Source organism: Phalaenopsis equestris, unplaced genomic scaffold, assembly GCF_001263595.1.
Source record: "Phalaenopsis equestris unplaced genomic scaffold, ASM126359v1 Scaffold000237, whole genome shotgun sequence".
Lineage (NCBI taxonomy): Eukaryota > Viridiplantae > Streptophyta > Magnoliopsida > Asparagales > Orchidaceae > Phalaenopsis > Phalaenopsis equestris.
In genome coordinates, this window is record NW_018164679.1 from 1,043,468 (window position 1) to 1,056,955 (window position 13,488).

The 13,488-nt window shown below is 38.8% G+C and overlaps 1 protein-coding gene across 11 annotated transcripts in view; it reads right to left on the reverse strand.

Moving 5' to 3' along the window:
• The window catches only part of LOC110023960 (phosphoglucomutase), a 115,522-nt gene that overhangs the window by 95,855 nt on the left and 6,179 nt on the right, over positions 1-13,488 (reverse strand). For all 11 annotated transcript variants that reach the window (XM_020723623.1, XM_020723624.1, XM_020723622.1 and 8 more), the window contains 2 exons: positions 13,349-13,415; positions 6,800-6,983 (listed from right to left, as the gene is read on the reverse strand). In XM_020723623.1, the coding sequence (XP_020579282.1) occupies positions 6,800-6,983; positions 13,349-13,415 (251 nt within the window). The remainder of the gene's footprint in view (positions 1-6,799; positions 6,984-13,348; positions 13,416-13,488) is intronic.

Consider the following 13,488-nt stretch of genomic DNA (forward strand, 5'->3'; position numbering starts at 1 on the left):
ATAAAAAATGATCTTAATTTACTAGAACTAAATGAAAATAAGACACTAAATAGGACGCAATGGAGAAAAAGGATTCATGTAGTCGACCCCACGTAGTGGGAATAAGGTTTTGTTGTTGTTATTGTTGTTGTTGTTTTTGTTAATATATTGATATCATTGAAATAGAATTAAGAACCTCTCTTAACACGCTAGGTCTTGTGGTCAATTACTAAGCCATCGACATAGTTTATGAATAAATGGAGTTAAGTGCTCACCTGACTGACAGGCGAAAAAGGGTGGAAAGGGGAGAAGGCAACATAGAAGTAATCAAGGTGGGATTCACCAAGTCCAGAAGGGTGTTGTGAATATTGGAGACGAAAAAATTCAATGGTGTGTGGAAGGCCCGAAAGGCTGGCCAATAGTCAAAAAGATTCAAATCACTCTGCCAATGTATGGAAGGTTGCTAATTATCAGCATCTCCTCCAAATACTTCAATCACATACAAGAGAAGGAACGGAAAAATTTAAGGTTGAGAAGACTTGAGAATGACCAGGGAAATTTTATCAAAAAAATAAAAGTCAGAGGCTCAAACTAGCCTGATCACTGACAAGCTTCTATGAGTGTCCACGCCTTTGATATTAAAGAGAGTGATCCTGGAGACCCAAAATCCGATAGGAAAATAGAATTTTAATATGTCAAGACATCAGAACTACAATCAAGTCTCAAAATAGGAAGGGAAACACAGCACAAAGCAAATCTACGGTTAGGCCGAAGCGAAGTAATTGGTGGACAGTGGTGAGAGAGGACTGGGAGAGGTGGTGGTCGGTTGGAAGGGAGCAAGCTAAGTTGCAGTTAGAGCAGCGAGAGGGATTTGGGGCGGGGGTGTTGCGGTGTTACAGGATTTTTGTGAGGAGGCGTAGGGGTTGGGAGTGTTGAATGGGGCTGAAGGTAATATCCGGTGAGGTTGGAAAATGTTTTCGGTGGTTGTAGGGCTTGGGTAAGGTTAGTGGAAGGAAAGATTGGGTGTTTAGCAGCAGCTGGAGAAAGAGAATAGGCAGGCGGCAGAATCTCAGGCAGGATGGGTGTGCAGTTGGGGTTGGCGGCAAACAGAAAAGGGTAAGTAGTAAAGGCTTACATGGGATAGTCACCACCTCAGAGAAAAATACAGTCAGAGCAACATCTACACTCAGATACAACCCTAGCAAGGAAGAAACGTCGACGGCATAAATCAAAAGTAAGGAAAAAACTGAACCATAAATAACAAATCAATGTATTTATAATAAGATAACTAGGAGGGGAAAACCCCTCCTCTTGGGCGGCGGCAACTACAAATTTTAAGTAGGGTTTGGCGGTTCAACCTCCCTACTGAACTAGCAGGGCTGCTTGTCAAACCGGTCGGGACGATTCACCCTCCTAGCCCCTGCATCAATCTTTTATAGTTGGGGCAGCTTCAACTTCATTCATCAAAGCTTCCAGCTATTTGTAGTACAGTGTCAAGTCCGCGACATTGAACGTAACAGACACATTATAATTCCCTGATAGGTTGGTCTTATAAGCGTTGTCATTCAGATTCCAGAGTATTCTGAAAAGTCCATCTGCTCTGGGCTTGAGTTTACCAAATGCTCCCAACGAAAATCTTTCTTTCTTCAATCAAATCCACAGTAGATCCCCTCCTTGAAAAATCATTTTTTTCTTGGTCTTATTCGCAAGGGCTTTCTATTTACATTTTGCTTAGTGATCTTCTTCCCAACTTCCTCATGGAGCTTCCGGTGCACCCATTTCTTCGCATCTTCACTAATCTTTGATGTTGGCAGGAGAGGTACAATTCAAGTGGAGTGAGTAGATTGCGCCCGTACACAATCTCAAATGGGTGTCTCATAGTCTGACTCACGGATCTGTTGTAAGAAAGCTCAGATTGAGCCAGAATCAAATCCCACAGCTTAATACTCTTTCACACAATGCATATCAGAGGTTTCCTCAAATTGTTGTTTATTACCTCCGTCTGGTCGTCCGTCTGTCGGTGAGCTACTGAACCCAACTGAAGCTTAGTGTCCAGCTTCCCCTTACAAGGTCCTCCAAAAGTGACTCAGAAATTTGGCGTTCCTGTTGAAAGTGAAGGTCTTGTGTATCCCGTGCAGTCTCACATCTCCCTGCAGTGCAAGTCGGTGAAATGTGATGCATTCAGTGTTCGATAGCGGGGTATGAAATGCATCATCTTCTAGAATCAATCCACCACATCCATCATAGAATCCTTTGTTCCAATGTGTTCTCGAGAGACCCACCACAAAATCAATGCTGACGTCCACCCATGGTGCCTCTGGTATAGGTAATGGGGTGTATAGTCCTTCATTTTTTCCCCTAGTTTTGGCCAAATGACAAATCAAGCAGTCTTACGTGTCGCTCTACATCTCTCGTCAGTCGAGTCGAAAAAAAACGCTCTCACAAGTGAGAGTCTTATCACTATCAAAATATTTTGTCAGTCCATCACCATAGCTTTCCTAAACAATGGACTCCCTCAACGAACATCAAGGAATACACAACTTACTCTAGTAAAACAAGTAACCATAAGCTCTCCAGTGCTGCTTGGTAGGCTTCTTCTGACATTGCTCCAAGATTTTTCTAAAATCCTCATCTATTCCATATAGTTTCTTCCTACCTCAAAGCCTATGAATCGAGCTTACATCGCAGTCATCAGCAAGTGGTGACAGCTTAGTGCATTTGTTGCATGGTTCTAGCTCACCACATTGTGCTTAAGCGCGAACTGGAACGATGCTAAGAACTCCACCCAAAATGCGTGTTAGGACTTTAGTTTATTCTAGCTATTTAGAAATTTCAAACCTTAATGGTAAATGAGCAAAAAACTTGCTCGTCAATATGTAATGGCTCCAGTGATCAAGTGCTCTCACAATAGCATAAAACTCCTTATCATGCATCGAATATTTCCTTCATGATTCATTCAGTCTCACTGAAGAAGGCCATGGGGTGGCCTCCCTGGCTCAGCACTACCCCTATCCCCATGTTGGATGCCTCACATTCCACCTCGAACAGCTAATTAAAATGCAGTAGTGCCAGAACTAGGGCCTGAGTCACATTCTCCTTCAGTGTGTCGAGAGACTGGTCTGAGTTGCATCTATCCACTACAATTTCTCACCTTTCAAAAGCACTATTGATGGTTCTGAAGCTCTTGATGAATTGCCTATAAAACAATGCTAGTCCCAAAAACTGTCTTGGTGAAGGACTATGGTGCGGTCCAGCCCACAATGGCTTCGATCTTTATCGGGTCCATCTAAATGCCCACACTAAACACGATACGACCCAAAAAAAATACATATGCTATCAGGAAGTGGCACTTCTTTGGATGGGCGTAAAGCTTTCTATTTGCGAAATCTCAAAGACCATCCTTAGGTGTTGTAAGTGCTCCTCATCGGACCGGCAATATACCAGAATGTCACTGAAGTATACCACCACAAATTCCCGATGCGAACCAGAAGATCTTATGTACGGGACAACTGATTCATCAATCTCATAAATGTGTTGGGCGCATTAGAAAATCTAAACTACATGATTGTCCACTCGTATAGCCCATCCCGAGTCTTGAAAGTGGTCTTCCACTTGTCCTCTGATCTTATCTGGATCTGGTAGCAGTCGTTGCATAAGTCAATCTTAGAAAAGAAATGGAACCGTGCAACTGATCCAAGAGATCATCCAAGCGAGATATAGGGAACCGGTATTTGATAGTAATGTTGTTTATGGCTCCAATAACAATGCACATCCTCCACGATCCATTGTTCTTGGGTACTATCAATGAGATGACAGCACACACGCTAGTACTCTCTCTGACCAAGCCTCTTGCAAAGAGATCATGTACCTGTCGTTACAACTCCTCTTACTCTGCCTGTCTCAATCTATAGGTGGGCCAGTTTCACAACACTGATCCGGGTATTAGATCAATTGCGTGTTGAAGGCCTCTAAGTGGCGACAACCCTTCCAGAAGACTTTCAGTCATCATGTCCTAGAAGTCACACAGCGGTGGTTGTATAGGAGTTTGTATCTCAAACTCCCCTAAGTTCCCTCTAATAGGATAGACGCCATTGCCACTGGAGCACTCGAACTGACTGCATGAAAGTAGCTTTCGGGACTATTAGCTCCTCTATCTTTGTAATGTCTACTACTCTTGCATCCTTGATAAATAAAAGCATGATGTGCCTTCCATCCTTCTTAAAGGATAAGTATTTTTGAAGCTGTCATGTTGGTCTTGCAGTCGAACTGTTGTGAACTCCCTAACAGATTATGGCACACGTCTATTGGGATCAGATTGCACCTCACTTGCTCCAATAACTAATCCCCAATCTAAAATTCAACCAAGTGATGTTGATCCACGAGGATCTCGTTGCCCCTTTTCTACCAGGTAAGGGAGCAGGACTAAGGATGTTTTTTTTTTTTGTGGCCAGCCTCAATTTCTTCACCATCAGTGTGGATGCTACATTCTCGCAGCTCCTACCACGATAATCAAATTGCAAACTTTTCCTTTTACCGTGCACTTAATTTGAAAAATATTGTGTCTCAGCCTTGACTGATTCTTCTACTCCATCTGCAAAACTCTCTGTATGACTAGCATCTCCCTTATCTCTCTAGAGCTAAAGTTCCTATTCTAGATTCTCCCTTGATTACTCTTCCTCTACTTCGTTGACGACGCATTGCTCTGTGAATGAAACAACTCGGCTTGTGGGATAGTAGGAGGTTATGTGTCCGTGCACGTGGCATCTGAAACACCTGATAGGCACTTTGTCGAGCGAACTACTCTTTTTTGGCTTTTTCCACTCAGATCTGTCTTATCATTTTCATGTCCCATCTTTCCAACTCCTCCAAAAAAACCCCTGTAAGTAATTGTCGAAGTGTTGGTGGTTTTCTAAAGAAGGGTTGTTGCCTGCTCTAATTTTGTTATCTTTCCAATTTCAAATCTAAAGTCTAGATATTTCCCAGTGACCAATAGGGTTGCAGTTGTACGACTTTGCTAATAGCATGATTTAGGCCCTCCAGATAATGAGCTATGGTGTGTTCCTCGAGCTCAACCAACTCACACTTCATCTGTAACAAATCAAACTTCGTCGTGAACTACTCCACCGATAGGTCTCTTTGTTGTAGGTGGTGGAGTTTCAGAAATATATTTAATAATAATAAGGCGGTATATATTTTCTCTGCATCACCTTCCTCATGTTCTCCTACTTGGTAAGTTTGTTTAAGGTTTAGTCCCAAATTTATAAAAGTGTCAATTTAGTCTCTAACTTGAGAAGTGTCAAAATAATCCTTTAACTCTTTGCAGGGGTCATTTTAGTCCCAAGTTTATAAAATTGTCAATTTAGTCTCTCGGTTCTTTTAATATGAGAACTAATTTGGCACTTTCATAAACTCTAGTAATAAAATTACCCAATGTAAACATTCAAGGGACTATTTTGGCACTTTATTCAATTAGGAATACATAGTAGAACATATCCAAGTAAACCTAATTGTCAATCATAACTCAATCAAATAATAACACTCCAAAGGAGTCAATCTTCTAAAACAGCAAGAGCGCAAGCCCCATGTTCATTGAACTGCAATATTAGTATCCATTCAAATTTTAGCAAAGCAAAAATAAATACAATTAAAAAGGACAGCTCAGAGTTTGACAGCTAATAACCTAGGTTAAATGGAAGTAGGGGCATTTACACAATTCATAAGCATTTACAGATCTAAGCTCTAAACTTTAAATTTTACATTTATACCACCCTCAATTTTGGATAGAACCCCAACCCGAACGATCAACCTTTGGTTGCAAGTGAGCAATAGAGAGAGGGAGAAAGAGAGAGAGGGAGAGAGAGGAAAGAAAATAAAAGATTATGCCGAGACAGCGTCGGATGAGAGCTTGATGCAAGAGAGAGAGTTGGGCGAGAACTTAAGGCGAGGCCACGAGAGAAGGGGAAACGGAATGATTAGGGTGGTTTAAAAATAGCATTAATGTACCTTCAAACCACTACATGCATCATAGCCATTCCCCCAGCCTGTTCGATAAATCATACAACCTTATGAGCAACTTGATAAGCGAACGAGCCAAGTAACCTCCAGCACGAACACGAGATCGATAAGCACGCAAGTTTTAGTTCTAGCTGGAGTTATAGCTTCATAAGCCTAACTCGTGAGTCTATAATCGAGTCAAGCTCCAGTAGGCTTGTGAGCCGACTCAACTCGTTTACACCCTAAATAGAATCAGAATAACCAAAAAAATTAAACAAAATTATTTAATCTCTAATAGCTTAATCCACTCCTGTTATATGCAAAATCAATTATTGTACAAAAGGAAATAAGATAAGAAAAAAATTAGAATTATTTAAAATACAAGAAAGAAATATATTTTCTTAAACTGCCGTTTTTTTAACACCATTAACTTAAATTTATGTTAGTTTTTCTGGAAAAACTATTTTGGTCCCTGTTTAACAAATCTAGGAACTACTTCAAGCCTTCTATATAGTCTTGAACTAAAATAGGCTCTCACAAATAGTAAGGGGCAATTTTGGTCCTTTCCTCAAATGCCTGCATAACTCGAGGAGCTTGTACACGGTGGCTAAACAATGATCGGAAAAAAAGGAGGATTCCTCTATAAGAAAATATGCAGCAACAAACAAGTTTCTCCCCAACTTCTACTTCCAAATAAAATTTTATCTTATGTGTGCAGCACATCAATGACAATACAAGCCAAAGTACTAATAAGCTAAACTTCAGTTAGATGACATAAAACACAGCATGGTTTAGTCACAATAATAATAAAAGATCAAAGATAAACCTGCAATGTTTGTGCTGAAATTCGTGAATCATGACCGATTGAAACCCTAAGGCGCTTTGAAGCAGCTGGTTTCTTTTTTTCTAACAGCCACGCAGCGAAAGCAGCGCCAATTGCTTCTGAAACAGGCTCAGTAAGACTGATGGGTTCCCCCTCGACACCCTCAACTGCCACACCTCTAATATCACTGCAGCAATAGAACTAAAATTAAATCCCGGTAAATCTAACAGAAAACTTCAAACCGGTAATCATGAGGCAAGAATTTTATCATTCAGAATTAAAGGAATGAGATAATACAAGATAACGACATGTTTCAAACTTAAGAAAACGTTATTCATTCTATCAAAATTCAATATGAAATTGATACCCACATCTAGAAAAGAGGAATTTAATAACTTCTAAAAAAATTTCAAAACAGCAATGCCAGTTTGAACAAAATTATCGAGACAATTAAGTCTTTAGGAGTTAGGGGAAGGGACGAACAAGATTGGCTCATTCAAGTCAAAGATAAGAGTAAGACAGAGTAGAGAGCAAGTGAGAAGGATGTAAGAAGAGGAAGGAGAGGAGTCGTGTGCTTCTCATACCCGATGAACGATGTAGTCGTGTGCATCTCAAGTGAAGGAGTAGAAGGTGAGCGGTGTGACGTGTTCAAAAGGTGGAATCAGTGTCGCTACAGGTGACGAAGCCGAAGTCTAGCGAACTTTGTAGTGCGAGCGATGGTAACCTAGGGCTTTTGCAATTAGGAATAAGAAGGCCCGTTATATCCTAAATTGTTCAGGAAATCACGCACAAGGAGTAAAGTGAAGGAAGGAGAATGATAGGAAGAGTAAACAATAGAATGAGAGCATGTAACCTTTTATTCAAAAAAAGATCCCCTATTTATAATCATAAAAGATACTTGAAATGCACAAATACATCTAATGCCCCTTCACTGAAGAAGAGATACAAAGGTATTAAAGTCTTTTTTACAATTAATGCTTCCAGCCTTGACAATAGAAAAACTTGATTGGTCGAGGAAAATTTCAGTCATTTGTATCGGATCCCTTCGTTCGACATTAGCAAGTCAAACGATGTGAGGATCTCATAGGTGTTTCTTGACTGAAAACACCTTTTGTTTAGCCCTAGTCTTTATACAATCTTCTTCTTTCATCCAACATAGAGCTTCTTCCTTCGTTCGGTCTATTGTGTCCGTCAGGCAATGTTTAGAGGTGGCCGATCAGATAAACCTTCACAATGTCCTTATCCTGGTCCAGCAGTGATTATGATCCCATATCAAATTGCTCCTATTGACCAAGTCCTCATGACCTTTGAATGCGAGCCCCTCCTTTTCAGATGTCCACATTCTAAGCTTGCCTCAAGATCCGTGCTAACATGATTCTGCCATACAAGGCCGAAGTTGAGTAGGTTTTTCGTCGTGTGGCGTCGAAGAGGAAGAAGGGACTAGGAGAAATGTGTGCTTGCGTGCATAGAAATAGAGGCTCGCATGCCAAAAAGAGGAAGTCGAACCAAGACTTTATAAAAAAAAGTGTTTATTTTTTTTAATATACAGTCATTCTGAGAGTTACTGAGATCTGGTATTCATTTTTTCTTCTTCCTAGATTTGTAAACTTGTCAATCATCTGCCAGAGGTAGTCCCGTGTGAACAATATGTAGATCTTCAAAGAAGGTAAACTGTTGATCTGACTCAGCCTGCAGCACACCTTGATCCTGACACTCCTCCATAACTTGAGTACCCTCTTATCTTGCAATAGATGGTTCCAAGACACTTCTGTTAGCATATGTTGCAACAAAATTCATAGAATTTATAATCTGAGGAAGAGCTGCCTCAACAACAGTAGGCGGAAGTTGTTGGTCTGGTTGGTGAGGAGTAACCTTATGAGTCAAATTCTCATTCAATATTTTTGAAAGATTAACAGTGTCTGCTATATTTTCCTCCACATGGATTATGTTGTTAGGACCTGCCAATCTCAAATGTGGGTGAAGCCTGAAGCATTTGGCAGGGGTGTACCCAAGTAGTTTACAGTGATTGCAGTAGTAGGGTCTTTGTTCTGCTATAATTGGATGTCAATATCCATTGTGGGTAGTACCAAGTCATATTTTGTCCACATCAGGGAGAGTGATATCCCTTTCTACAATAATTCTTACAACCGAAGACCTGATTAGATTGAAGGTGGGTGTATCCAATTTCATAGGTTTCCCTAGTACAGCTCCAATAGAGTAGAGAACTTGGTGGTCGAAGTAGTGCGACTTTAGGCCAGATAGTTTAAACCAGATTGGATCTATAGGTGATTCTTGACTGGGGTCAAATTCAGGAGACCACTTAAGCAATTTCATATATTTTCCCTTTATTAGCATAAATATTGTCATAAACTTCTTGGAAAATATTTTGGTATAGTCTTCCACTTTAGATAATTGTATCATCACATGTCTCCCATCAAAGAGGTCAACCTTCCAAATTCCCAATAGTTTGAGATCTTTAAACGATTTCCATTTTGGGATGTCCCGATTGGAACTTCCCAATGAGGGTGAATTTGAACTTATTAACCAGGTTGGAAACTTCAACATAAAAGAAGAAAAGAGTCAGTTTGTCACTCTTCATATCCGTCTTCTTGATAAGGTTGCAATCCTCCTGGCCTTCGAATGATTCATGGTAAACCTGATGGAAAACCTGATCTGATCCCATAGAGTCAACCATATCAACAAAAGAAGTCTTCCCAAGGTTTAAAATTGAATTAGTCGGTGGTTGAGAAGGAGCAGTAGCCATGGAAGTGAGTTGAACAGCTGCAAGCTACTTGAGCCTGGACTGCGAGTAATTCACAGGACGGACGCGAGTGCAAAGCTGCAGAAGTTGGAGCTGTAGGAGACTACAGGAGGCGTAGCTGAGAATGGAAGACGCGCGACGAAGAAGCGACGTCACATGACGCAGAAGTCTTCCAGCGTGAAAGAGCCGAACGAACGAGTCGGAAGCCGCAGAAGCGCGACAACACAATAGTTTCACAATTAAACTATCCAAAAAGACTACAGCATCTTCTCCTGACAATGGCTTCTCCCAGCAACAGCTTCACAACTGTTTCTTCAAACAAGTGCAGTTTAAATATAATAATCATTTCATCACCCATTATCCTTTTTTTCTTCATGTAACATTCACCTTCGATTTCCTTCTTACAAGCTCTTGCTTTCTTATTATGAGGATGTGGTCTTCACAACAATAGTTGAACTTAGGCCCTGTTTGACTGTGTTGTCTTGTGCTTATTGTGCTCTCTACATTCCAACTCATATTTAAGTCATAGTTGTTTTCACTAAATCGTTACCTGACCAAACCATCTAAGAAAACTCTAATTTTGTTCGTCACTGGAGCTACACGAACCCTATCACGGATATATTCATTTCACATTTGTCTCTAAGTGTAAAGCCACTGGTCCACCTAATCATTCTCATCTCGGTAACACTTAAATTAGTATTATGCTTCTCTTTTAAAGGCCAACGTTACGAACCATAGAGCATTGCAGGTCTCGCCACCATCTTATAAAATTTTTCTTTCAATCTAAGCGGTGCTTTTCTTGAGCCAAGCTACGAGTGGCTTATCGAACGCTTGATTCGTTTGCAACACTAATTAGAAGTTCATTTTCATGCATGAAAATGAAAACAGGAAACATTATCTAATTCTTACTTAGAAGCATTAGTTTCCACATGGATTCCATTGTGCAGCTCGAAGAGATGATCTTTATTGCATACCTCATTGGCTAACTAGACTATGTAATATGGTAAACAATGTGGAGCCACAACTAATTGTGGGATCAAGGCTTTGTTGTTGTTGTTATTGTATTAGTGTTGAGTGATGTATCACTTTTAATGTAAAATTTAAGACGTATGACTTTTTGTAATATTTTAAAGTTTAGTTGTGGCGTTATGTTTAAATTATTTCTGAAAGTATGCACTTGCAGTTATATTCTACAAGGGCATTTTAGTATTTATTTTAGAAATAGTTGCAACACAATAGATTCACCATTAAACTATCCAAACATACTACAGCAGCTTCTCCTGACAATTTCTTCTCCTAGCAACAGCTTCACAACTGTTTTTTCAAACAAGTGCAGTTGTCTTAAATAGACCCTTAAATCTACATTCCATCTCATATTTAAGTCATAGATGTTTTCACTAAATCCTTATCTCAAGGAAGCTTCAATGATTAGAATACCAAGTTGAGTTTTTACAATATCTGGGAACTAGCTTGAGGGGGAGTGTAAAATTTTGTCCCTATTAGGTGGCCTAGACCACTGGCCACATGGGCCCCACTGGATCAATTTGTAGAAACTATTAGAGGAAGTTTCTTATTTCAATTCTATATATTTCTTCCTTCTCTTTCTTTCAGCCTTTTATAATATCTGTGCGCCATTGTACTGCTATAAATCCTTACAATCTTCATTAGTAGTTGCTAGTCAGCCCGAATTGGCTCTAGGAGTGTCAGCCTCCTTGCCTTCAAAGAACTAAGGTTTTATCTCCTGAAAAACAGAAGGAAAGGATTTCAATCTGCTTATCCGTGTGTGATTACAAAAAAGAATTATAATGCAATTCCCAAAAATGAGCCAATACTTAAAAAGATGATGTTCACTAGTTTCCATGTTAAATCATAATAAATATGTATAATTATTTACTTTTCACATTTATTATCTGCTTATGCATCTATTCTGTGCTATGAAATAGCCTTTGGGTGAATTGAAATTGATATTGCAATCAAAAAAGAGTTTAAAATTTTAATAACCAAATTCACGCCTACATCGCCAAGGTTGTGCCTAAAACCCCTTCAATTTCCAAAAGGCTGTCAATTTCCTGCTAGATAGATTGCATAAAATAAGAGATGAAATTTTGCTTAATGACTGTAAGCTTGAATGTTGGATTGGCATTGAGCAATTTTGTAAGCACGTCGAAGCCATGTTAATGAGTGATGCATCTCTTAGTGCTCATCCCAAATACTTTGAGGGATGCCTTTCCAATGTGGCGGGTAGAAACAACACTTCAATAGGGAAAGGAATATGGAAGTTTGCTTCAAGGTAAGCCCATCTACCCAGAATTGCAAGTTAACCATTAAGAGCATGTAATTGGTTGATTGATCCCACAATTAGTTGTGGCTCCACATTGTTTACCATATTACATAGTCTAGTTAGCCAATGAGGTATGCAATAAAGATCATCTCTTCGAGCTGCACAATGGAATCCATGTGGAAACTAATGCTCTAAGTAAGTATTAGATAATGTTTCCTGTTTTCATTTTCATGCATGAAAATGAACTTCTAATTAGTGTTGCAAACGAATCAAGCGTTCGATAAGCCACTCGTAACTTGGCTCAATAAGAACTCGTTCATACTCATTTGATTAACTTATTAAACAAATTAGAACACAATTATAAATACTCAATTGTTAAATGAAGCTTGAATATCTTCATATTAGATTCGTTTATAATCACGAACAACATCATTTAAAGCTAAAGAACAAGCTCGAAGCTCAATGAATTGTTTCATTTAAAGTTCAAGATTAACCTCGTGAATAAGCTCGGAATTAATGCTTATGAATAAGTTCGATTAAAGCTTAATTTAAAGCTTGTAAATAAACTCAATTCAAGCTCAATTTAAGGCTTATCTATATTAAATTAAATTAGTTTTTAAATCATAATACATAAAACAAAATAAAAGCATGTTTGTTTAGTTGTCTGCTTATTTTATGCATTTGTATACTATTTAGTTATTTATTTAGTAGCATGTTCGTTTAAAGGCTCGTTTATTCTTGTAAGTTCGACAAGTAACTACTTTATAAGCTCGACAAAGCTCGTTTGATTATAAAATAAGTAGCTCAATCATATTACTCATTAGTTTGTTGGAAAAAAACTATTTAGTTAAAAAATAAATAGCTCGACAACACTAACTTTAATTTGTTCAATAAATATCATTTGATCAAAAATCAATTAGCTCCATAATACTACTCGTTAAGCCACTCGAAAATGACTCAATTATCATCATATGAAATGAACATGAACCGAGCTCAATCAATTAGAACAACAAATGAAACAAGCTAAACAAAAACTCAAAACTCGATTTAAGCTCAAGCTCAGCTTGAAACCTGAACATAGTCATGCTCGACTCGGCTCGGTTTGTTGGCCGCCCGACTTCTAATGATGAAGATTGTAAATAAATTCAAATCGGAAGACTTCAATCTCAATGTTGACTTTTTGCATCAAGTACTTAGTTGTTTACGCGCATGAACTTTATCAGTTAGCACTACTTCACTATTGAGTCCTTTGACGCACAGAAATTTTCCACTTAACACCCTTACAAACAAGGAAACTCACAATGAATATGCTCCAAGTCACCCTCCAGCAATCTTTAGAAAGAACAAAGATACAAATCATAACATTTTAAGGATACCTGATAATGCCCTAGCATCTCTAGACAGTGAAAAGACAAAATAATTACTTGGAGAAGATATATATGGATTGTTCAACATGTATTTACTAAAGTGATAAACAAATGTATTGATGAATACATAAATAAAATTGTACCTCCCATTCTGCAGTTTTAGAAAGTTGATTTTCTCATACGATGGAACATCACTTGTGCTAGTCGCAGCTGAAGAAAATAAGAAAAAAAAAAATGAAATATAAATAAATAATATTGCAAGATTTAAAAGGAAGAACTGCAG